At 40.7% G+C, this 26,883-nt stretch overlaps 1 protein-coding gene across 1 annotated transcript; it reads left to right on the top strand.

The window, feature by feature from the left end:
* The first annotated feature begins 3,384 nt into the window (after positions 1-3,384).
* Positions 3,385-26,883, top strand: BBOX1 (gamma-butyrobetaine hydroxylase 1). Its single transcript, XM_042035662.1, is given in 8 exon segments — positions 3,385-3,805; positions 6,100-6,214; positions 18,201-18,399; positions 21,789-21,848; positions 21,850-21,892; positions 24,251-24,447; positions 25,161-25,327; positions 26,488-26,883. Coding segments are annotated over 8 exon segments (1,200 nt in total). The 5' UTR covers positions 3,385-3,547; the 3' UTR covers positions 26,649-26,883.

The following is a 26,883-nucleotide window of genomic DNA, read 5'->3' as shown; positions in this document are numbered from 1 at the left end:
AAAGCAGGCCTTTTCTGGTTCCCAGATCCCACCTTAGCGCAGGCTTCGACCATGTCTGTTACCTCAGGGTCCCCTGGTAAGGCATCTATGATTTTTCTGCATTCCTTGTTTGTGTTATCTCTCACTAACTGTCTTAAGCTGTTCTTAAGCTCAACCTGCTTCTTGAGAGAAGCAGCAACTTTCTCTACAAAAGAGAGGAATGACTCTGATTTCCCTTGAACTATTTCAGTATATCACTTTCTAGGCGCAGACAACTCTATGGTTTTCAACAGGGCAGCCATGCCAACCTGCTGAGCTTGATGCAGGACGCTAGAGGACAAAGTACCCTGTAGACTGGGATCAGAGAAGGGACCAGTCCCCATCAAAGCATCCATTCCCACTGTCCATCTAGGATCAGCAGCAGGGAGCTGCATATTCCCTAATGCAGTCTTGTCGGCCAGCTTTCTCCAGGTTTTCTCAAAAACTGTAAATTGTACAGGTTGAAATAGAATTTGACCTAAGTGTCTGATATCAAATGGAGCAAGTAAATCTGTATTTATCACTCTTATTATCTGCATAACCTCAGCAGAACCTAGCCCATATTGTGCCACCTTGGATTGGAGGTCCTGGGCAACTTTCCAAGCAATTACCTCATGCTTATCGTGCTCGCCTGAATTTGGGAGAGCCTTATACACTAGGAAAGCTTGGATCTTCCCTTTTGGGGAGTCACTACCATCCTGAACTTCTGGCACAGCCTGTGGATGGAGTGTAACAGCTTCTCGATTACCCCCAGAATCCTCAAATCTACTTAACATCCCAAGTGTTTCTAATAACCTCCAGTCACCCTCCTCCAAAGCTCGCATTTTAACTGACTCTAAGAAGCGATTGTAGTGGGTCAGACGCACTGTTACCGTGCAGTCCTGAAAGGTCCAGGGGTGAGACAAGTGCAGCCTTTTCCTTCGCCGCCTGGCTACAGCTGCCTTACAACCTGGGGCCAGAACCTCATCTGCCTCACTTCCCAATGATGAGTCATCAGGCAAAGGCAACTCTGAGACACTGGGAGCGAACAGAGGTGGACGGAGAGGGGCACTTTGGCTGGGTGGGCTAGAGGCAGAACAGACAGCACAGACTGCAGTTGGCTGCGCTGCAGTTTCAACAGCAGCTTCTTTATGGGATGCCGTCTCGGCCAGTCCCAACTGAACCGGTACTGGAGCTGCTGCCACCATCTCTGGGGCTACAGCCGCGCCCAGCACGGCGCTCATCTCTTGCTCCGCAGCAGCGTTCGGCACCGTCGCTGGCCCTTGCGCTGCAGCCGCATCCGGCACCGCCGCTAGCCCTTGCTCCGCGGCCGCGCTCGGTGCCGCTGCCGAAACCGCTGCTGCTTCTCGCTCCCCAGCCGCGTTCGGTGCCGCTGCCCCCTGCTGCCGCTCCGTGGCTGCCACCACTTCCGGGTTTTCCCATGGCAGCGCCACTTCCGGGTTCGCCACCGGCCATGCCGCTTCTTGGTTTGGAGCCGCGGCTACTGTGGGCAGCGCGGGCGGTGCTGGCGGCGCGGGCCTGGCGCACCCCGCACGGCAGGGTGCTTCTGTTATCTGCAGCAGCTGTTTTTGCAGGCTGACCAATTCTCCCAGCTGCCGGGATATGTTCGGTAACTCTGTCAGCAAAGGCAGATGTTGTATTAAAAGGCCGATGGCTCGGTTCTGCAGCGGTGCAGAACAGTCCAGCGCCAAGGAGGGCGGCGGACCACACCCAGGCAGTCTCGGAGCAGGCACGCCTGGCGCTACGCCGGCTAAGAAGGGACATCCGAGCCATTTTGGCTCTGTTGGTGCATAGGCAACCGGGCTAGGAGCCGCTCTGGGGGTCCAATTCGCTAAGCTGCTAATTTGCAGCCCTGGATAAGCAGTGGCCGCCGCCGAGCTGAACAGCAAGGCATACTGCACGCCCTCCTGCTGCCCTGACACCCCCACCTCTGCCGGTGCAGGTCCCTGGGGGCCGCAGAGTCCTGCGATTGTGCAGGGTGAGCCGGCACAGGCTCTGCCTGTGGAGCCGGGGGGTTTTTTCCAGATCCACCATCATTTGCCCCGGAAGCCCGTTCAGCAGGGTCCTCCTCAGACATTCCTCCGTCACTCATCACCGAAATAGGTGAGCCAGCTCTGCTGCCACAGTCGAGGTCTGTCAGCAGAATAAATAACGAACGCCAGGTCTGGTATAATTCTAACACTGATAGGCCCCCAAACGGGAGTTCATGCCAGACAGCACAGCCAAGTTCCTGCCATAAGGCAAAGTCCAGGGCAGTATCTCTGTCCATGGAAATCCCTTTTAAGGTAGCCCAATCTAATAATTCCCGAACTGAGTTCTCAGGAATGGAGGTTTGCAATATGCTAAACACACCTTTCCAGACCAGTACCACAGGGTCGGTTTGTGAGCCGCTGTTCGCCATTTCTCAGTCCCGTTGGACCTCTCGGTCCTGGGGGGGGAAGGGGAACAGCGTACCTATAGAAAAATTTGGCTTGGCTCGCAGCAGTAGGACACGTCAGAGAGTGCAAATCACGTCGGGCAGCACCAAATATTACCGCAGGCCTGGGCCCTAGGGTATATCACCGTGGGGAGGAGGAGGAGAGAAGATCCAGCAGGCAGGAATTGTGCAGTAAGGTTGCTTCATTTAATTATTTTACAAACTCTTTTATAGACTTTTTTCTTCATAGTCTAATTGGACAAAGGATCAGCCACCCCTTGGGGTGATTGGCTAAACTCCTAAAACATCCATTGTCAAAATATTTTTCTACTATACCATAAACAGGACTTTCCAAGGTTGCAGGTGGCTTGGTTGTTTACATACTCTGCTACCTCTTCTGTGAGAGAGAAAAGTCTCTCACGGACTTAGAATATAGTAAGAAAATCCTCGCTAGCAGCATTTTTGTATCTACACCTAAGGGAACATGAGATAAGATAATGGTGACACTATTGTCCAGTTACCTCAGGTCTAGGGAGAAGTAAACAAGGCTGAGGGAGAAGAACGTATCCACAAGAAAGTCAGACCCAGCAGCTATCCTGAAAATCAGCTCTGGCTGGGTTCAGGGTGGGGGAGGTCATAGCTCACTCATTTCCTGAAGCCAGGTTTGCACATGCTTCCCCCTCAACTAAGGGGAGAGGAGGAGAAGTTTAGGGACGTGGCATAATCTCTGGTCAGAGGGAGCAGAAATAAAAGACGGCCAAGATGATGGATCAAATTGAAGGGGTTTTTGAATAGATGTGTCTGAGTACACCATCTGTAAGCAACATGCAATGACTTCCTGAAGTCTAGGTAGTAGGAAGGGAGAGGGGAATCAATCTAACACTGTCCTTTTGCTGTACCGATTTCTTCAGTAATAAGCTGCTCTTCGTGGTGTTTTAGGAATTCCATGACAGTGTTCTCCCTCTGATGTTTTCAGTATAGAACCCAAAAGGCAGGAGGCGGTGGCTAACGCCTTGCTGGGGACCAGAGTCTCTGGAGACCGGGTGTGTTGCCTGGTGCCGGTGCAGAAGGGCTGGAATCCACTCACTGAGAGTACTCAGCCTTGTAGTCGGCATGCTGTCCAGGGCTCCACACCGCCCAGCAGCTAGCATGAGCCCGGGGATACAGAAGGTGGAAGCTTTGAACGAGGGCCATTTCATCTGCGTGGAGTGGGAGGACGGAAGTGAGAGCAGCTACCCCTGCGTCTGGCTGAGGGACAACTGCCAGTGTCCCCTCTGCTTCCTGCCCTCTGCCGGAGCGCGCAGGCTGCTCTTTGAGGATCTGGATGTGAACATTGTGGTGAAGCAGGTTGCTCTGGCAGGTAGAAAAAAGGTATTTGAAGCAAACCATCATTCACCTTGTTATAAACATATATTGTAATATTGGCTTCTCGCAAGTATTAAAGTAGATATTATATAATGTTAGAAATGCTTTTTGCTGTGTGGATGTAGTTTTCTTTCTTTTTAGCAAGAATATTAGCAAGCGTGAGCAAGTAAGATAACCTCCAAGCGAACAGAGGATGAGGCCCAAGAAGCTGCTGATCAACACTTTGTCCAGAGAACAAAAGGGCCCAAAGGCTACTCTGCCCAGAGAACGGGGAGGCCGGGGGGGGCCAGAGCCGCTATCACCGCTCTGCCCGGGAGGCCAAAGAGGCCAAAGCTGCAATCAGCCCTGACTGTCTAGAGAATTAAGATATCCTCCCTACTATCAACTCTCACCTAGTGAGTCCAACCCCAAGAATCAAAAGAAATAAAACCGCAAAGCAGAAGAATACACATGCTCTAAAAAGGTGGAACCAAGGAGTGGCCATGCAGAACAGCTCCTGGAAAAGTTTGAATATGCATAGAGAACAGACAATAAAAATGGTATAAAAAGGACTCACCTCGAGCATCAGGTGTGCTCTTGGCAGAGCACCAAGGCACCCGGCCGTTACCTCTTTGCTTTATTTTATGTGTCTTTTATTGTCTTTATATTAAACCCTTTAAATTCTCACAGGAGAGTGAACCTTGTTTTTCACAACCTTCTTGTGAAACTTGTCTAACAATGCTTATTAATCTAAATCCGAGACACTTCCAAGTTATACTCCAATCACAGTTTGCTTATTTGCAAACCTTACTAGGTATAAGCTTTTAGGAAAAATCCCAATTTGGGGAACTCAGATCTTTCTACCTTCATGTGAAACTTCACTTTGTAGATGTTATGCAGAGGCTGCATAAACCCAGGCTTCAGATGGTATAATATAATAATGCTTTTAAAAATTCTACCATATGCTTCTTCATCACTAGTTGTTGAAAATACAGACATTTCTTGGACATTTAATTACACTTTTCCCTCTCTTTATTCTTTAAGTAAATGGCTTGAAAATATGAAAAACAAATGGCAAAAGGATGATGACCGTAATCCATAAAAAAACCCAGCTCATTAGCAAATTTTCAATGTAAAATAAACTTCCTCTTAGAGTGAACAGTCAAACCAAAGTTGAATCCAGTAATCAGAATTGGCCTAATGTCTGTACCCATGTCTACCTATCTACATTAACATTTCTTCCTGAAAAAGTGAAGGTTATCAAGCAAGAGAGGATAGTAGCTGCCCTCTTTATGAATTTCAATCTTTCCTGATATATAAAAACTGAACATATTATTTAGATTTTTAATGTTTTATTAAAAGCAGTATATGGCTCCTTTGGCAAACTAATTTCCTTAATTTTACACTTAAAGATGTTTTAAACATATTGAATATGCAGCAGTCAACCCTGGGGCAGCCTTGCTGCAAGGGCAGTTTGCAAAGGCTGACCCATGTAGGAGTGTCTCAGCCACAGGGTCTCTGGTGAGGAATTCTGGGATCCAAAGTTGATTGTAGTCAAAATTAATGCAGTGTAAATTCATTATTTGATTAGGCAAATTAGGTATTGTCTGCGTCCACTTATATTCAGAAACTGATGAAAGCACAGCACAAATACTAAAATGATACTAGTGTTTTACCATCATGTGAATGAGTAGAATCACGTGAATTGGGAATTGATACCTACTCATCCACCTTATAAATTCAGCTAAGGGTCTGTGCTGGACTGAGCGCTTTCAGTTCATGACAAGCAAAGCTATATGCTTTCTTTCCATGTTTTTTTCAGGAATTGGAAAACCAAACACTTTTTAAAAATTTATTTGGTAGAGAGAAGACTTTTCAAAAGTAGTAGACAGATTTCTCTCCTAGCACAAGGTCCTTGTCTGTCTTGTTCTTTTTCTTTTCTCACAAGCCATTGGTGTTTTGCAAGATATTTTCGCTCTTCTGAGGTGGGGTGAAGTGCTCTCCCCAGTGATATGTGTCAGTTTTTACAATTCCCTTCTTTCTATTAAGTGCTGCTCCCACAATGGAAACAGTCCACACAAACCAGCAAATTAGGTCATGGATTGAAATAAAAATGAGCATTTATAAAAAGTATCAGAATTTGAATGGTGTTCAGGTTGGGTTTTCATTACTTGTTTGCTATCATGCTTCAGGGAAAGCTTAACTCTGATATTATTGATCTAAGTATTGCAATTTCTGCAGTGTCTAAGTTTTGTTATTGTTCTAGGTGATGTTTTTTAAATTTTTTTTTTCTAAACTCACCTTTTCCTTTGTGTTCAAAGATCTCTATTACATGGCCTGATGAACACACAAGTGTATATGAAGCTGAGTGGTTGAAAAAACGATGCTTCTCTGAAGAAGCCAGAGCTGTAATGCAAGCAGATTTATTTTTACCAGGTAGGAATTAAATCCATGTCTGCCATGCTTATGTCAAATGCAAAGGTTTTGACACTGATAGTACTGGCTAGATGTGCTTGTATGAGGACCAGGTCTACCCAGCTGAAGCAGTGGCAACGACCCTTGGTGCACAGTGCCAGGCTGTGTATGCATGACAGGGACCCGTGATTATCTTTTTCCTCTTCTATCTTCTATACCTGAGTATAGTACAACTATAGTATAAAAAGAGAAGTACAACTGATTGGGCTGCATTTACTTTCCTAAAAGCCTTTTTCTTTCCAGAAAGTGTTAGAAGGTCTCACAAATGAACCATGGACCAGCAGTGGTCTGTGACTATGCAACTGTATGAGTGCTGTTTAAACTATTTAAATTCTTCTAAATTTTTCTAAAAAGAAAGATAATTTGGAATTGCAAGGGAGTTACAACTGAAATATTTTTTTTCCATTTTCATGGCCTTCTTGTTAAAAAGTAACTGTGTAGCATAGCAGTGTGTAGTGCTGAAGTTGAGGTTGTGTTTGCTTTGCTTCCCACGTGTATTTTAGTGGTAGGCTGTCTTTTGATTACGAAGTATTTTGTACAGCTGTCTTTGCAACATTTACCCTGTACAAATCACTAACCCTTTTAAGTGAATAATTATAAACCCACTAGGTTTGGCATGATGCACATCATCATTCCTTTGACAGACTTTAGACTGAGCATGAAAATGTGAAAGCTTGCAAGATATCTGCGATTGCTCGACAGTGTTCCTGTGAGATCTGCTGTTGCAGAAAGCTGTGCATCTGTATTCAGTGCTAAGACAGTATCTGTTAAAATAGGACATTACTGGTTTAAAATTTAAATGATGAGTAATATTTCCATTCATTTCAGTGGATGCTATAACAGACTCCTTATAGTTCAGAATGGAACTTTTTTCCCCTGGTAATATAAAAATTTATATTTACTTTAATTTTGGCAAAAATAAACTGTTGTGTTTACTATTTTGAAGAGTTTGGCATGCTTCCAGAGTGAATATGGTGAAGATACAAACCTCATTCAGGGAAACTAGACTTGATTTTTCAGGTAGTAAGAACTTTTATTTGTAAAAAATAATATGCTGTGAAAGCTAGCAGGATGTTTTGTAGCCTTCAAAGGGATCAAAGTAAATTGAACATTGTTTTAATTAATACCCAGACAAAATAATCTAGATCTCTGGTTGTGTTCATTGGCAAAGGTATTAATTACTGAGATTTCAATATTTCGGATGTAATGCTACTTTTTTCACCTATTATGAAGTCTTAACTGGCTGTGATTTGCCTTCACATGCATGCATTTGCACAGTGCTTACTCTTGGCATCTAAATACAGTGCATGTTTTAGAAGCCAGTTATCTCCTTTGTCACTGCTCTTCTCCATTGGAGCCATTCAGGGAGAAACATACACCAAAGATCTGTTTCATTCTTTGGGCAATGGTTCTTCAAATTCTGTTTCACATGGTAGGTCTGAAGAAATCATGTATATAAACATTACACCAGTTAACTGGATTTTTTTAGTGGTGTCATTCAGCTCTTCCTCATATTCTCAGACAAGCCCTGGCTCATTATAATTGACACCTTCTTGCAAAAAAAAGGGTGCAGCCTGTGCATTTGCTTGCTGGCTGTTAAAGATCTGTTTCTCATTGTGCATTGTGTTAAGTTTAGAACACACTTCCTTGTGGTCAGTGGAGCTGCACACTACAAATTACATGGCCCTAAGTAGCTAATCATATTCCAGCAGTATAGTGTTACAGACAATGATACGGAATGCCAGCCCTGTATGCTGGTTCAACAAAGAGGAACGCAAGCTCACCAGACTGCTGTTGTTAAAGGTTAACTTTCACGGCTGACATTATCACAGCTGTGGCTATTTTTTTTTTCTTTTGCAAATGGTTATTTGTTTTTAGTGTTGCTTTTTTAAAAAATGTTTTTCCGTCATAGTTTCTGATTCAAAAAATGTAGATGTCAGGCACTGTGTTAGACCCAAAAAGAAGAGTAGGTCAGATTTTCAGTGCACGATGAAGTGACTTTAAATAGCTCTATGGCAGTATGTTAAGATTTCCCTTTTAAAACATTGCCAGATCCTATCCATGCAATATGCAAAATCAAAGTCTGCTATTTGTGTATATCAAGGCTCATTTCAGCCCAGCTTACAAAATGCTCCCAAAAGAACAGCAGAAGAGCCATATTCTACTTCTACAGCTGTGGTGTCTCAAAGATACTCTCCTTTTTCTTTCTGTTTACTTGAGTTCTGCCCAGCAGATGTCACAGGAATGATTTACCATGTCTGTAATTCAGATGCTGGGTGTAGTACAGGATGCTTGTGAGAGACACTAAGTAAGCCAGTATCCAGTACGTAACTTCACTGCATTTGCTGAGGTTAATTTTCCAACATGCTGGCATACCAACAGGAGGGTGGGGTTGGGGTGGAAAATAAGATAACATCAAAATGATATTTTCCTGTTGGGTAAAAGAGAAGATTCTGCAGAGCTAGTATGTAGTGGTACTTTATATTTTTGACCTTAGGTTAGGTTAAGGTTTTAACAGCAGTTTAAAGTTTCAGATGATGATAGTTCTTTAAAATGTGGTAATATGACAGTGGATATATATCCAGCTCCACAAAAGTTTGAATCAGGATGTTAACAGCATCAATGGTGTTTTCAGTTTCTCTGCTAGGCCCTGAGAGATGATAATTTTAGAAGGGTGAAGTTCAAAGTAGTTTTTTACTTAAAAAGTTTGGTCATCTGAATTTATCCTGCAGTAATAACTAATAAGAGCTTAACAACATGAGTTAGGCTGCCATATACATCACTCACAATACAACGAAAATACACTTGGCTTTCAACAGACATTGAAATATGTGCTGTAGACAAAACAATTTTAGATGAAGTAATTTAATCTAAGGTGTCTAGACTTTCTTATATGACTCCCGAAGTTTTTGATCTGCACTGTCCCAACCTGTGTAGTAAATGCTGGATAATTCCAAGTGTTTGTTGATGGATGCACACCATCTGCAGGTACTGGGCAAAGGGCATCTTCTCATTTTATGCAAACTCTAATGTAGTTATGACTAACCTGGTGTGATCAAGAAATGGGATTTTTGGTTTCTCTTTCTTTTTTCCCCCAAACTACTGTTCTGAAATTATTGAAAGAGGCATTAATTCTTTCAAAAGTGTTTCATTCTTCCCATTTTTAAAAGCACATAGATCTGGGGGCTTAGTAGTCATAATATAAAGTATCAATAAAGACACAAAATAGTTCTACAAGACTTCTTTTTATCCTGTATATTTTTCAGTTACATTTGCAGAGGAACCTGGACAGGTAGAGGGCCCTGGACAGGCTGGATAGATGGGCTGAATCCAACAATATGAGGTTTAACAAAACCAATTGCCAGGTCCTGCACTTTGGCCACAACAATACCCTGCAGTGCTACAGGTTGAGGAAAGAGTGACTGGACGACAGCCAGGCAGAAAGGAACCTGGGGTACTGATTGATGGCAGACTGAACATGAGCCAGCAGTGTGCCCATGTGGCCAAGAAGGCCAACGGCATCCTAGCCTATATCAGGAATAGTGTGGCCAGCAGGACCAGGGAAGTGAGTCTTTCCTTGTACTCGGGACTGGTTAGATCACACCTTGAGTGCTGTGTCCAGTTGCGGGCCCCTCAACTTAGGAAGGATGTTTAGGAGCATGTCCAGAGAAGAACAACAAGTCTGCTGAAGGATCGGGAATACAAGCCCTATGAAGAGTGACTCAGGGAGCTGCAGTAGTTTAGCCTGGAGAAGAGGAGGCTCAGGGGTGACCTTAATGCTCTCGGTAACTCCCTGAAAGGAGGTTGTAGCCAGCTGAGTGTCAGTCGCTTCTCCCAGGCAACCAGTGACAGAACAAGAGGACACAGTCTTAAGATGCACATGGGGAGGTTCAGATTGGACATCAGGAAGAACTTCTTCACAGAAGGGGTGATTGGGCATTGGAATGGCCTGCCCAGGGAGGTGGAAGAGTCACCGTGCCTGGAGGTGTTTAAGAAAAGGCTGGATGTGGCACTCAGTGCCATGATCTAGTTGACAAGGTAGTGTTTGGTCATAGATTGGACTTGATGATCTTAAGGGTCTTTTCCAACCTAGTTGATTCTGTGGTTCTGTGACACAAAGATTTTTAATTTGGCAACTGCAGCTGTGCTGTGCAAGTGAGATCTAAGGCTGTCTAGACACTAATGACTCACTCCTATCTTTCTTACCCCTTCAGCTTTCACAGCATATGTTGTAATATTTCTACTGTAGTACAAATGGAAGTTGTATTTACTGCCTTATGCAGTGGGAAAAAGTTCTGCTGTGATGACATGATAAAACAATGAAGAGCTTGAGTGGGACCAGTTACCACCAGGAAATACTGGCAAAGAATACAGTCCCTGTGCAGTTCAGTACAGCTCCTTGATAGATTTTCAGGCTGAAGAGATTTTGTGAATAAAAATGGGTAGAAAGTTCCTGTTGTTTGGTATGTGGCAGAATAACATGCCATGGGGGGCACACCGTTTTCTAAGACTTTTCAGACAGACTTTTAAAAAAATACTTTAAAATGGAAGAATGTAAATATCTTTATATCACAGGATCTTTTTTGTTTCTCTGAGGTATGCTTTCCTGTCCCTTTTCCAAATAATTATGGACCTGGTAATCTGTCAGATTGTAAATATTGGACAACATATAGCATTTTCATCTGGAGCCAAGTTATAAGTGCTGCTTCTTTTAGTGCAGACCTATGACTTGTCTCTCACCTATTGCTGTTGTGCTCACCTGGCTGTGATGGTCTCTGGGACCAGTCAGGAGAATTCCTTCACTGTTTTTTGTACAAATATGAATTGTTTAAAAGCAGTTCATGTGTATGTCAGACATAAGTGTTAGAAACTAGACCTCAGAACTATTGCAGCTACTAGAAGGATCAAAACTGGCACTAGTATAGTTAAATTAAGCTCTAAGAGCTCTCTGGAAAAAAACACCATTACTAATATGTAAAGCATAAATATTAAAAAGTCTGCAGGAAATTCTGTGCTAAAGTTAATCATTTTCTTTGGGATATTTAGTATTAAGTGGAGTGGTCACATTCATATTACCACTTGGAGCTGTATGCAAGGTTTCAACTTCCGGTGTATTTACCATGGTGTCGTTACAGAGTAGATTGGCAAATGTCAAGGGGGAAAGGTTATTCCTGCAGTAGCTCAAAGGCTAAGCTCTTGACTGCATCAGCATCCCACTGAAGGGCTGGAAACTTGGAGCCTTTCTTCTCTGAAACATGAGGTAGGATTTATAAGCATACATGTACCAGCCTGCACCTTTAAAAAGATAGACGAACCTAAACCATTAAGAATGTTGGCTACACTTGTCACAGGGGAATTTATATGAGAAAAGAGAAACTTTGAGGAAGAGTTTATGGCCTTGCAAGGCAGGATTGAACTGTATTTACTCTCTAGCTTTCTTCGTTTTGTTGGTGTTTGGGATTATTTTTGTTTGTTTGTTGGTGCTTTTAAAATGCAAAGTGGCTAAACAAACAAACAAAAAGCTTTTCAGTTTTAGTAGCTGTTTTGGGAGTACCAGTGTAGAGTTCAGTTTCCTTGATACTTGTGGGAAACAGAGAAGCAGAAACTTCCACAGGCATTAGTGAGTTTGATTCACAGCCCTGGAAAGAGCTTGAATTGATGTAATGGCAAAGCTATACAGACTTTAAGCAGAAGAATTATAAACCAAGGTTTCTATAGTTATAAGTAAGAAAATGTATTGGGTGATATGGTGAAGGGTTTTTAAGTATAGTAATGTGATTTTATAGTTTTAAGTTAAGAATGTAGATGTTATAATAGAAGTGTATGTGTGGACGTCAGCTAGCAAGCCATTGGTTGTGAAACAAACGCATGCAGTAAAAAGTATCAAAGGTGATAGGTTACAGAGTCAAAACAAAGTTTCGTGCGAATTGCTTATCGGACCAAAAAGTTATAAATTGCCATGTAACTCTGAAACCCATTACTTTCTCAGTTATGGCGAATTGTTACTGAAGCATGGCCTTTGGGTCTGATGCCTTGTTGATTTTTAAGTAATAAATCGTGATAATTGTGATCGTCCCATCTCTTGGATAAGGCACCGACAGACACTTTGCAATTTCCACATTATAGCAGTACTGTAAAGGTTAAATATCTCTTCAGTCAGCAGGCAATGTTATAGTATTATTCCCAAACACATTTCAGAGTCTGGCAAAGGCTAAATTTCCAGAAAAAGTATTTCTCTTCAAGTTAAGTGATATGAGAAACATTTTGAATTTAGCTTTTGTCTCCCTTTGGCTCCATAGCTTTTTGGATGTGAGGCCAGATGACGGTTGCCAGTGCTGAGGGTCTGGTTGGATGGAGGGTGAAATGGGTGGTTGCTCCACAGGACAGCTGTAAGGGTTGATAGTTTCGTTATGCCAAAATCCAAGACACATCAGACTGCTACGCTGAGCATGTGCTGTTTTGCAGTGCTGCGACAAAGCAGGTGTTTGTAACAGAAGCCAAAACTACCTGAAAACCCAACAGCACAGCCCATGTCTGCTGCAGAAGGGTCATCCCATATTAGGTGAAACTTCTAGCAAGAACAATAGGCATTGGGAATTTGAACAAGAGGACACTACAGTCCATGTACCCTTGGAAGCCTAGGACTCCTGGAGCTGCAGTTCAATTCCAGGTGCATGTATTTATTTTCCAAAGGGACGAAAAATCTGTTGGTGTATTCCTTGAAATTCTACTTCTTGTTTCAGGAAGATTAGGAAAATATTTATTAGCAAGTAGAAAACTAGGATGGAAAAGATGAAACTTAAAATGTTCCATTAGTTTTCACATGGTTATTTACCTGCACTGTCTTTCAGGGGTATTCTTGGCAGTTCACACAACATACTTAAAGCTATTTTAATTTCTTAACTTCTAATAGAGAAAAGGGAAAACATTCATATTTTATTTTTTCACCATCTTTGAAGTGTGTGAAAATATGTATATTAAGTTAAACAAAGTTGAGCAGTGAGTAGCTGACCATGGAGTGGTCTCAAAAAAGGAATTTAATGAGGTTAGATTATCTTTCCTCAAGGTTTGTACTTTTTTTATTTTGTGAACATGTTACAAAATTCAACAGCTTGCCTATCATACGGCAGCTTCTTTGAAACACAGGCAGGGTATAAAAGATGGTCTTTGTGGATAGCTTATATCTGGGCATGTGTGTTGTGATTCTTGGACCATCTCTAACTAGCCTTAGCCAAATGAAAGAGGAACACTAGTGGTTGAAAATTCTGTAACTATGTAGTGTCTGAGTTCAATTTTTTTTTTAATGAGCACATTGTATTTTGTGCTTCCTGCCTGTATCTATAAAGTGGTAAAAAAGAAGCCCCAAACCTGGGCTTCACATTTGTCTGAAGTATAGTATGTCCCTGAGTCACCAGGTAAAATTACCCAGAGTTCTCAATTCTGAAGGCTCCTTGGAATTTGTAATAGTTTTTATTGGTCCTCTCCATTGAAGAGATGTTGGAATAAATAGAGATATAGGTGTTTTATAAGTGATGTCACCTGCATAATTTCTCAAATATTTATATGGTCTCATTTGTAGTGTGTAAGGTCTGTGATTGATGACTGGGCAAGTTATCTGAATATTAGCTGAAATATCAAGTAAGGTAGTTGTGATTTAAACAAAACAATTATTCTATATAAAATCTTTTCATGCTTTATAGTACACTCTTTTAAGAATAGCAGCTTCAGACTAAATATATAAAAGCAAGGAAAAAAAGTATGTCTTTACTGTAAGAATAAAAGCTTTTATTCAATATTTAAGAGAATGCTTGACTTAAACCAGTAGTGTTTCAAGTTTTGCAAAAAACTAGAATCAATGCTAACTTTATGCAAAACAAAAAAAGTAAGAAATAGCATCTTTGTCCTTTTTACCCATTACTGTGCACCATCTTTGGTTTGAACATATGTGTATGTTTGTGCATACAAGCCAGTAAACTTAAAAACTTAGGAGATGTTACAAGTGGAAATAAGGGAGAAGAGAACAAGAAGGCAGGCAGTGTTTCATTTGGGGAGTATCTGAAATATGTCTTTGTTATACAGAAGAAAACGTAATTACCCCACATCTATTTCTGTGTGTTACAGTAGGGAGGGAGACAAAAGGCCGATTTATCTGTCCAAATGGTCTTTGGAGAAATCTGGTACCAGCACTGCTTTTCAGATCAGGTGAGCAGATCACACCTCATTTCCTCATTCTGCAAGTTGACAGGTTCCATTATTCGTAGCCCACAAAAAGTCTGAAACATATAAGACCCAAAGTAGCTATGAAAGAGCCTGTAGAGTCGTAATCACCAGGATATTTTGCTTCTGTGCTTAGCTGAGCTGCAGCAGTCGACAGCTCTCTGTCATCACAGCTAGCCCAGCTGAGCCCAGCTGGAATCAGAGGACAGGACAGAGTGCTGTTGGGGGGGGTGGTTCTAAAGGCTTATGTGCTCTCTGTTCAATGATTTTTTACTGTGAATTACTGTTGAATACACTGAGTGAATGTTTTGGGTAGTGGCAAGTAGTGTGTGTGGTGAAAGCAGGGCAGAAGTTCGTGAGGCAACTGGCACGGGCACGGGGACACAGCTCTGTAGAGCCTGGGATGCTTGGTGGCTTGTGTCTCTCTGGTCTGGGCCATTCCTCCCCTCATCAACTCTTGCTCCAGACAACCTTCATGAAATAGAAAAGACCCACTGCTTCCCTGGAGTAAGTTGCCCAGAGAAGGCGTGGATGCCCACAAGTGTTCAAAGGCAGGTTAGATACGGCTTGGAGCAACCTTGCCTACTGGAAGGTGTCCCTGCCCATGGCTGGGGCATTGGAATCAGCTGATCTTCAAGGCTTCTTCCAACCCGAACCATTCTGTGATTCTATATTCTATGATAAACACTAGTATAAGTACAAGGGAGAAAACAATTACCAGTGATGCTTTCTAGCAAGGCAGCTTAATAAAAATTGTATCTTGACCTAAGATGCATTTGCACTGGAAACCTGTAGTAGTTTCAGGTTACATGTAGTAAGGGGGCTTACAAGTGCCATTTGTAGCAATAAAATCACTACTGACTCCGCATAGCAGTTTTCTTTCAGCTGCATGGGCAGCCATTTTACTTGCCTTTAAAACCTGTACTATTTTAAAATCCCTATGTACGAACAAATAAAGAAAAGACCAAGATGGACTCAGTGGTCCAGGTACACCATACAGTATTTTTGGATATTCTCTGGAATTCTATCAACTGCAGAAGAAAATCACTATTATTTGTAACAGATGTGACCCAGAACTATAGCTTCCAGTGTCCTCTGCCAGTAGCACAGAAAAATTAAATGAAAGGTAACTGCATTAACCACTGTCAGGCTCCAGAAAGTGTCCTGGTGAGAAGCTGTGCTTTGGGCTCCATGATTAATATCCTGCCTTTTTCCTTTCTACTTTACTGTTCCCTTGAGTTCTTGGCTGAATACACTAGAGCCATTAAAACTTACATGATATCAGTTTCAGTGTTGTTTATCAAAATTGGTCCTTGCAACATTAATTTGAAGGAAAGAAATGGGGGTTGAATGGGGAGGGGTGGAATGACCTTTTATTATTTTAACTTGATCTTGGCCTATGACATTGAGCTCAAAAGAATGACTCATGGGGTTTAGTTGTTATTATGTGGTTTGGCCTGCACTAATGAATGGCTACAGCACTGCCTTTTATTGGAGGATATTCATTTGATTTTGGCATATGTTTCTGAAAATCTTAAAATAGACGTCATGAGAAATTTTAAACAGATGGTTAGCAAAGTGGTGCTTCCTACTAGCTTCTCCACAGAGACAAATTATCAGAGTTCTTTTCCTAAATCTCCTGTATGCTACTGGTAAGATATGAACATTATACTTTTCACTGGTTTAGGGGTTTGATTCCTTTTAGTCTTTGTTGAAGCTTTTGGCAGATACTGCCATAGAAAACCTCAGACCAAAGAGTTAAGGTTTACCAAAGTTACAAGTAAGTGAAACACACCTAGTAAGAGTTGCGAGGGAGCCCCAGTGGTAGAGTTCCTCCAGCTGTGCTCTGGGATCATAGAATCACGGAATGGTTTGGGTTGGAAGGGGACCTTGAAGATCATCTTATTCCAACCCCCCTGCCATGGGCAGGGACACCTTTAACTAGACCAGATTGCTCAAAGCCCCATCCAACCTGCCCTTGAACACTTCCACACCTTCCCTGGGCAACCTGTTCCAGTGCCTCACTACCCACCGTTAACGCACCCTGAAGCTTTTTTTTTCAGACTGAACAATCCTAATTTTCTCAGCTTTTCCTCATATGAGAGGTGCTTTGTCCTTCTGATCAATTTGGTGGCCTCCTCTGGACTCACTGCATGACTGAGAGCTTTAGACAACCCCTGCCTTAGGCTTAGATTTTTGTCAGCAGCTTAACTTAGGTGACCCGCACCTAAATTGCTCTGGCTCACAAGTTCTTAAGAATGGCTGATTAGATCTATTATGAAATGAGTTATTTATTAAATAGATGGGAGATTAACAGACAAAAGGCCTTAAACAGAATTACTTACTATGCAGTATAAAACAAAAGACCTACTAGTAGATTACATAAAACAGTGCACGACATAAAGGTACCTATATTATAGCTAGCAAAGTAATAGTCTAGATTAGGAGTCAGTGTAATTTACCACTGAACTGTTGATAGTGTACACAGAGTCCTTTCACTCAACCCTCGAGAGAGTAACCACAAAGCAGGCATCCCAAACTTTGGGGAGAAGACCCCACACATTTCCAGGGAATGTGCAGAAAACTTCTGCTTTGTGAAAGTATGGTGTCACTTTTATAGTTTTTTTATAAAGTGGGGTGTCTGTCAGTCAGAAATTCTAGCTTATATTTCCACATCTGCATCCACAGCAAGATGTTTATTGTCAACTGGGAATGGTAATCCCATGGTGCTGAAATAACTCATTAACTCAAAACAAGCTGTCCTGATGGAGTTATTTCACCAATTAGCAAACTTATGTGAGAGGCGAGATGCCCTGAATTACTGCACCAGCTAACAAGCAACAGATAAGTTCTTAAGGGCAGGGGGCATGCCCTGCTACACTCCAAAAGGTCAATGTCCTTCATGTCTTGGAGACCCCAGAGCTGGATGCAGTACTCCAGGTGGGGTCTTAGCAGAGCAGAGGGGCAGAAAATGAGTGGGCATGAAAAGTGTTTCATGGACATAGGCAAGGGAAACTGAAACCACTGGCCTCGGGTTTTAAGGAGCTTCTTCACAGAGCTCTGCGTGGACCGGCATGGTCCCAAGCCGCGAGTTTGATCTCAAGTAATCCCCACAGACTTATTGGTTGACCTCAAGTAACCCTAGCACAGTCCCAACTGATCAGTTTGTCCTCAAGTGATCCCATAGGCTAAATGGTTGACATCACACGACCCCAGCATTGTCCAAACTCATGAATTTGACCTCAAGTAACCCTGCAGGCTAATTGGTTGAACTCAGGTAACACCATCATGGTTCCAAGTGATGAGTCTGAACTTGAATAACCCCATGAGCTGACCTGTGAGGGAGGTCTCAGGGTGCTCCATGGTTTTGCACCCGTCATAAGAAGCTTTCAAAGCAGTCGTATTTTCAGGTTTTCACTCTTGTGGCTCACCAGTACAGGCCGAAAATGGAATACACACATTTCTGATGCACTGTTAACAAAAAATACTCCTTTCAAACTGTCCTTTCATTCAACTTCTGACCTAAAATTTTGATACTGCAGTGTCTTGCTGAATTTCATCATGTTTGCACGTCATCCGTGCAAACTCAGGGACCCCATCTGAGGTGGTTTGCAGGATTGAGGGATATTCACAAATACATAGAAATCCCACTAGATTCCTGCTTTGATTGTGTCCTGAGTTTTGATGCTAAAACAGCTAAGGTCTTGTTTCTCTATTTCTTCCCTTTCAGAAGGCCAGTACTGGGGCTCGGACCTTCAACTTCACAAAATACCTTTTGAAGAAATCATGTACAATGATGAAAGTGTGTACAAGTGGTTGTGCACCCTAAAGAAAGTAGGAATTGTTCTACTGACAGGAGCTGCTACAAGGCAGGGAGAAGTGATTAGACTTGGCCACAGGACTGGGTTCCTGCGTCTCACATTTTATGGGTGAATTTGTTTTATAATATCTTTGTTTTGCCAGTGTTGTAATCACCTCTAATGTTCTTCATCTAAGCTTGCTGTATCTGTGGATTAATTTATTAAAGCAAGGTGTATGTTTTTTTCTCTCTATATTAGAAAATTCGGCATCAAGTTTTTCTACTGTCACAGGTAGGGTATGTAAAGAAGAGCAGCAATAACATTAACTGCTGAGAGAAGGAAAAGTGCCTGAAAACAGATGTTGTGGAATATAGAATAACAGTGAGATAGACTTACTTATCTATACTACGGAACAAAACAAAAAATCCCTAATCTAGTCCCCTTCTGAACAGAGAAAGTTATCTGTTCTGAAACTTTTGCTTAGTCTGATTTTGAGTCATGGATATAGGTAAGACTTAGATGATGGTATTGTGTCCTACATCACCAAGAAGATGGACTGAGTATCTATTTCCCTGCTTGCAGCAGTCTGCTCTGGAAAGCCATAACCAATCCCAATAAGCAGAGTTCAGCTTGAAAGAGGGCGAGTAGGCACTTGTAAATTATCCTTTTGATGCCAAGAACTGGAAAACTGAAACTCTACCTCTGTAAGTGCCTACTAAATGAGTAGACAATGATGATGGCAACTTACATCTTGCTGAGCTGAGTCAGTGACCTCCATCTAACTAAGAAGAAATGTTTGTAGCTAATATTTATAATAATTTTCACCTCTGAAACAGAAGTTCATTTCTTACTTGCATCCAATTCTGGAGTGGCTTTTACAACTGTAATAAAATAATAACTTTGGGTAATTTCCCTGCCGTTTCACTGGGAGCCAAATACAACGCCTACAAAATACTATAAATAAAAGGATAAACTTGGAATTGGCAAACTTGCCAAATAAAACATTACCTCAACAGGGCGCTGCATTTTAAACTGAAATGTAACAGCAATGAATATAATTCTGACACATGAAAGAAAAAAGCCCTTTTTCTTGTCTAGATGTCTGCTTGGTGCAGACTGTCATTGCTGTAAAAAGTGGAAACATTCTCTGTATCAGCCATATAACAACATCAAGAGTGTTCACGTTTTTAAATTAATCTTTTTCTTTCCATTATGGAGACCCAACTCCATTAACAAAGTCTCCAGTCATACCACAATTCGTTTCTCCGACTTCTCATGCCCTAGACCTTGTGTTCCTCCACTGTTCTGAAGCCTTGTCCAGTGCTTGGTGTGGTGGGAAGTCCTTTCTTTGGGGCTCCAGCACTCCCATGAAAACAGACAATCCATCAGTATCTCCTAGAGGGCTTCAGCATCAAGATAAGGACGTGTTCCAAATCTCATATGAATGAGACATAGACTTTTAATGAAGTGTAAGACCAAATAATTCAAATGTGGCTTCAGTTCCTAGTGCTGCACTTTTGCAGGACTAAGGATGTAACAGACAGCTTGGTTTTCTAGTGATGAACACTGAGCTCATGTTTCTATCTAATGCAAAAAATTGCTACACCTGCTTGGTGTCAATCTTCCTCCTCTATCAAACAGCCTGAACAATTGGCTTTGAAATCTGACCCTAATTACTAAACCATAAACCATTCCAACCCACTTTGCTCTCCCTAAGGTCCAAGAGTCTCTTGACACTACCCTTATTACCTGTTCACCCAGCATGGCGAAGTTGATACTTCAGCTCAATTGAGACTTCGACAAAGTGAGTCTGATTTTTCCATATTCCATGCTGAGCTCCCTGTTAGCATCTTTGACATCAAGTCAGTAACTTGGGCTTTGACCGAAGCTCCCTGTGTGGAAGGAAAGCTCCTGGGGAGCAGCATCCCTTGCAAATACTGACGGCAGAAAAGCAATGACTGCTTTTGCAAAAGCTTATAATGATTCTATAAAGTATTATCACTCCAGTAATTTTATGCATTTCACATAAATGAGACAATTAAAATGTGTTAAATTGTTTTAAAACCATCAAGTGACACCACAGCCTATTAAATTAAAGATGGAGCAAACCTAGCTGCCTTGAGCACTAATTACAAGAATGATATAAAGGGGCTATTTTTTGGCTGTCAAACTGGGAACTGTGGAAGTGTGGTTGAAATTATCATACTTGAGAACTGAGGTCATGTGCTGATGAATATGTGCTGTTTTTCAAGTAATGTACTGATGAATATGTGCCATACCAAATAATAAAAACTATTTCTCCCGGGAAGTTAAACACATTTGCAAATATTCAAGGGGGTTTTCCCTCTGGCGATTGCAGAAATTTAATTTTAGTATTTTGCATAGTTTCTATACTAAATACCACTCCTAGAACAAAAGCGTTTATATACTGCATGTAAATAATTTCATCTGCCTGTTCTTTAGCCTATTTTCTTTTTAAACTGTTTTAAGAAATAAAACTAGGCACACATCATCTGAAATATATTTGGTCTATAGTATTCCACAAGGGAAAATGAGTTTCATAATTTTTTTTCAGTCACTTATGTGCCTGCAATTATATGGACTCTGCATGGTAAATTACATTTTTCCAGACAAATGTCTGGATCTATAACATGCATCTGCTGAGGACTGTTTTCGATCATGTGAACTTCGTGTAAATAAAACCTGTGGTTCTTGGTCTGAAATTTTCCTGTGTGGTGTGTCACTCAAAACACATTTTGTCTGTGAAGCAACATGAGGTATTCATGTCTTTGTCATACAGCTGTGACTTACTCTTTTCACTGCAGTTGTCACAAAACTTTTTTACTGAATTTTGCCAAATTCCGAGACAGAAACTATATCATAAAATAAACAGAGCTAGTTCTCAAAAAGAGTCATAGAAACGGAAGAAGTTTCAAAGTCTTTCATCAAGATATTTTTCCTCCAGTAGCAAGTCTTCATCTTACAGGAAAGATACACCTGTAAAGGATACTCTATATTTTATAAGATTATAAAGCCTTAAAAATGACTTGTGGGGAAAGTTACATGGCCTTTAACAATTTTGTATTTCATTGATAAAGTGCTCCATGCGGCAGAGGGAAAGTGGAAGGTTGATAAAAGAAATGGGCCAGCTTCTACTTGCTTATTTCTGAAGCATCAGTACTAAGATGATGATTTCTACTGGCAGAAGCCTCTTGGTTAGCGTCTTCAACTGGCCTTTGCATTCAGCAAAGTGCGGCCACTGGAAAGCCATCGTTCTTCTAGGTGCTACCCTGGTGCCAGATGTCCCTTGGCACACTGAAGTTTATCTAGGACTGCTGAAATAAGGCTCTCTTGGGGTGGAGGGACTGCTAAATCCTTATTTCCTTATAATGTTACAATATTTTCATGTTCAAAGATGAAATTACTCTTTTACTGTGATTTCACAGTTTCAGTGTATACTGTCTGGCATGCTGGCTGGCTGTTCTAACATGTTTTCTCTTTTCTCTTTCATTACAAAGACCAACTTGGCAAGTGCAGGACAAAGCAGATGCTAACAATGTAGCTTATACAACTGGGAGACTGTTTTCACACTGATTACCCTGTTCTGCAGCATTCACCCGGGGTAAGTTGAATCTACTGAGTTTTTCACCCCACAGAAGGGGAAAGGGAAATGTTTCTATAGTGTGAAATACGGTTAGTGATCAGTGGCTCTGAATTTTGTCTTAAAAGAGCAATGTAAAAATAACAAGATATTAATCTGCATATGGCAATCTATATACACATGGATATGCAATTTATACAGTATGATGTAAATTCAGTGTAAGTCTCCTATATATCCCGTAATTTTTAAATTAAATTCACAAAGTATTGAAAATATTACCATATGAGAAAACTTTAGGGTCCTTTATATGCTTTGAATACTGTTCTCATTATTTCACAAAAGTTAGGTGTCTAAATGCTATAGTCAGGTTGTGACATTCAAGGACTCATCTGTTCAGCGCAGGAGGGGAACAGAGAAAGAAATATGATTAAGATAGTATATTCTGTTTTCTGTGAATTGATGCAAGATAAACACTTGTTTGTCCTTTCATAACAGACAAAATCCAGGGCCATTCTGTAAAACTGGACAACCACAGAAAATATGTTTTCACCCAGTCCCTGTCACATCAAAGTGTAATCCACATAATTCACATAATTCCAGAGAACTGGAAAGTAGTAGGAAAAGGTACAAAGGAACACAGAGAACCCTGGAAGAGTTGCACCTATAAAACTTTTTCTTCTCCTGTTGTGGAGTATTCTGTTGTTTCTGTATTTAAACAAAAAGCCAATGTGATTTACCCATAGGGAAGTACCAAATACTTCACAATAAGATTATCTTTTCATCATTTACATACTGTTCATTGATGTGGAGTAAGAATGGAATAGGGCTTCATTAATAGAGAGCAGATGTGAATTAGCTCGCTGTCCTGTCTGCGCCAAAGCTCATGCTCTGCTATGAAACATTAGAAAAAGACCGTAACCTTTTTCATTCAAACGTGCTTGTAAGAAATAAAAGTATTAAAGTACATTGAAATGTTTTTGAGCATTGTCCTGAATGTGCAGTTATTACACAATATTTGAACTCTTATGTCATATTTATTAAAAATATTTGGACATGTTCTTAAAGGATGATGATTAATTTCAGAACTATCCCATAAAAATTGGTTTAGGAATTCCTAGGACCATAATACAACTTACATTACTGCAGCCCTCCTTGTCAGGGCCAAGCTGTGCTTACCTTGCACAAGGCCAGCTGTGGCCACAAAAGAAAAGAACTTGTTGCCTTGTGCTCCATTCAGTGGGCCCTTTGCCCTGCCCACAGCTTCAGTTTCCACCTTCATCACCATCAGTAAGGTCTGCAGGTCCAGCTGCTAAGGAGAACAACCCCTGTTCCGGTCCTCTTTCCCATCCTGAGGGCTTTTTTTTGTTTGGTTGGGGTTTTTGGTTGGCTAGTTGTCTGTTTATTTGGTTTTGTTGTTTATTTGTTTGAGCTTCTGTGTTCGTGGGGTGGTTTTTGTTTGTGTTTTTGTTGTTTTGGGGTCTTTTGGGTTTGGGGAATTTTTTTTTGTTTTGGTTGGTTGGTTGGGTTTTTTTGTGGTTTGTTTGTTTGTTTGGGGAGGGTTTGTGTGGGGTTTTTTGGTTGGTTGGTTTTTTTGTGTTTTTATTCGTTTGTTTGTTTGCTTGCTTTTGGTTGTTGTTGTTGGGAGTTTTTTTGTTTGGTTTGGTTATTTTGTCTCCTAGTGGTCTCAGAAATAATTCACCATCATGGAAGGGCCAAGTGACAAACGTAAAAACTGTTGATATGACAAGTGTATTTTGTGTCATTTGCAGAATGAGCAAATACACTTTGTGTGATATCTAGAGCCACAGGGAGTTTTACTGCTTGTGTCAGCAGCTCAGATTTAGAACCATTGCAACCTAGAGCCCAGTTTAGGCTTTCTGCTCCATCTTACACCTTGGCAAATTAATTCTAAAGTGAAATAAAACTGTCTTAATCCTACTTTATCACAGAGACAAGCCTTCTCTGACAGCTACCTTTTCCCCTCTATGAGTGAATAATTCACATCAGGTTTTGTTTCTGCAGAACAAAGCTAATACGTGTTATTGAGATAAGACTGAAACACATTTAAAACTATGTGACTGCCACAAAGAGGGACTCAAAGGAAAGAAACAAGACCACTTTGCCACTGACTCACAGATTGCAAGCATTAGAAGGTACCCCAAATGGGATGGATTTATAAACATGCTGTTTTAATTTTCTGCCTTTGTGATACTTGTGGCAGGGCATTGTGAAGCTGCAGTAAATGAGAACTCAGTCTGTCACTGGGGAAAAGAAACCTAACCAGAATAAAAGAACCACAGATGTGGGAGAACTGATACTAATAAACTGTTAAATATGCAAGCTAATTATTTTTTTAAATGAGCTGTTAATTCATTCCAGGTTCAATTTCTTCATTGTATAAAGCAAACAGCTGCAGGAGGTGAAAGTGAAGTTGTAGATGGATTTCATGTATCCAATGAGCTGAAGAAACAAAATCCTGAGGCATATCAGATCCTGTCCTCTACTGCTGTAGACTACACTGATGTTGGGGTGGATTACTGTGATTTTGCTGTGCACTGTAAACAAAGGATTATAGAGTGAGTAGTTTCAACAACATCCAAAAAGAAAATCCTTCTCGTGTTGTGGATTACATGTTGGTAGGAGAAGGTCTGCTCCTGCCACCTTGTGGGAAAACACTGGTTTAGCTTGGTCTGTAGTTCTAGGTTTAAGTTGGGTTTTTTGGTTTTTTGTTTGGGGTCTTTTGTTTAGTTTTTTGGGGAATGTGTGACTTGTTCTGTGCATTGTACCACTTACTTGGTTTTGCCACACACAAACAAGAAGTGGTGGTAATTAGAGTAACTCCTAGGCACAGGCATGGGTTAGCAGCAGCCAAATCTGTTACTAAATGCCAGCCAATGTACATACATATCATGCCAAAGAGAGGTCATAATTTGAAACGTTCAGATTAAGAATTATATACTATCAAAAGTTGAAATGCAAATGTTCATATTCTTTTCTGGTTTTAAAAATTTTATGATTTATAAAAAAAAAGTTTTCCATTAAAGAGTGTATAATATGGATTTTTGAGCAAATTAAGTGTCTATACTTTCTCCTGATTATCGTTTTTCCTAGTTAGGCTTATTTAGCAAAATCCAATCCAATAACAATCTGAATGTTACTGTAGAAACATACTGATATTCCAGCAGGGGAGTTCAGTTGTTGTTTAATCATCTTGAACTGTTTCAGTAACAACAGAACACATTCCTTTTTCTTTTTCCTTTCCTTTTTTCCCCTTTCCTTTGTTTCATAGCATGGATTCCAGAGGCCAAGCAATTCGCATCAATTATAATAATGCAACAAGAGACACTGTGTTTGACATACCAGCTGAAAAAGTGAGGCCATTTTATGCAGCTCTAAAGAAATTTAATGATTTATTAAACAGTGCAGAACACAAGTTTACTTACAAGCTGAAACCAGGTCAGTAAGTTGCTTCTCCTCGCAACAATTTTTCACATGTTTGTTTCACATGACTGTCAGGAGACAGTCAAAACACTTGAACATTGTTAGCACTAGTACTGAGAGGAACTTCAAATCTTTCTATCATTTATTTCATTTCATACTTCATTCTTACATTCATCTCATAGATTTCTTTTGCATAGTTACACTATAAAGAAGAAAAAATGGCAGGGGGGAGTAGTCTACCTATAGATTAGTCGAATGTATCTTTATACTAAATCCAAACCAGCATTTTATGCTACATACCATATTGGAAATTGATGTATCAATAGCACCACAGATGGGAAATAACCATGTGTGATATCATGTGTGGCCTTAATCTCTGTTATTTCATTCCTCAGCATTAAAATAAAGATATGAATCTCTCAAGAGATGTTACAAAAGTAAATTCATTGGTGTATCTGACTGCCTCATGTACTATGGTACTTGTGTCTTTAAAATATCTGTGAGGAAATTAATCTCTTTCCATTGGAAACATGCAATAAAATAATGTGGAAGATCACATAAATGGAAAAACAAAATGCCTTACATTACATTAGTGACATTCATTTTGTTGATGAACACATCAAAATTGTGGTAGAGGGAATGGGGAGAAGATAAGAAAGACTGTGCGGTTATTTAATTCAAGATTTATCATAATGGTGGCACACAAGGGAGAAAAATTAAATTGGTATTCTAGCATTAATTATGTGATTTCCTAATTTTCAATGTCTTGACTTTGTTCTCATAAAATTCTCTTAACAGGGATAGTATGTATGTGTATAGTACAAATAGTACTAGGCTGATCAAACAAAAAGTATCCTAGTGGCTTTCACCCATTTTATTTATTTCACCTGTGTGGATTTGCTGTAGTTGCCTTTCTCCTCAAGGCTTTATTTTCTCAGTGTGGACTCCTCTACCACCCTGCTTTTTAACTCCTCATTATATAAGAAATGAAAGAGATGTCAAAAGGGAACTGGCCTGTATGGTTGGGAAATTTAAAATTACTGTGTTGTTGCTGTGTACCTGAGCTACTTAGAATTATTGCTCCCTAACTGTTGATATGAATCTACCTCCATTTTTTTTTTTAAGGAATCAACCATAACATTCCAACTACTGACCTTTGTGCAATCTCTTTATAGGAGACACAGTGACATTTGATAACTGGCGTGTGCTTCATGGTCGCCAAAGCTACCCATCATGTTCAGAAGTGACACGTCACCTGGAAGGTGCCTATGCAGACTGGGATGTGGTCATGTCAAGGCTCCGGCTCCTTAGGAAAAGGGTCCTGAATAGGGATTGAGCTTTCTTCTAAATAGAATGAGCAAAACATAGATTATCTAACCTCAGTGACAACAGCAATTTTATAAAAATGAGTCTTCTTTTCAGAAACTAACATCACTTTTGACAAGGGCTTGTTGTAGAACCAGGGTAATGGCTCTAAACTGACAGAGGGTAGCTTTTGGTTAGGTATTAGGAAGAAATTCTTTACTGTGAGGGTGCTAAGGTACTGCAACAGGTTGCTCAGAGAAACTGTG

The sequence above is a fragment of the Corvus kubaryi genome, unplaced genomic scaffold, assembly GCF_017639235.1.
Source record: "Corvus kubaryi isolate FWS band 111438036 unplaced genomic scaffold, C.kubaryi_AGA036_p1.0 37384, whole genome shotgun sequence".
NCBI lineage: Eukaryota > Metazoa > Chordata > Aves > Passeriformes > Corvidae > Corvus > Corvus kubaryi.
Note: the sequence above shows the minus strand (reverse complement) of the source record. Positions and strands in the feature narration are given on the sequence as shown.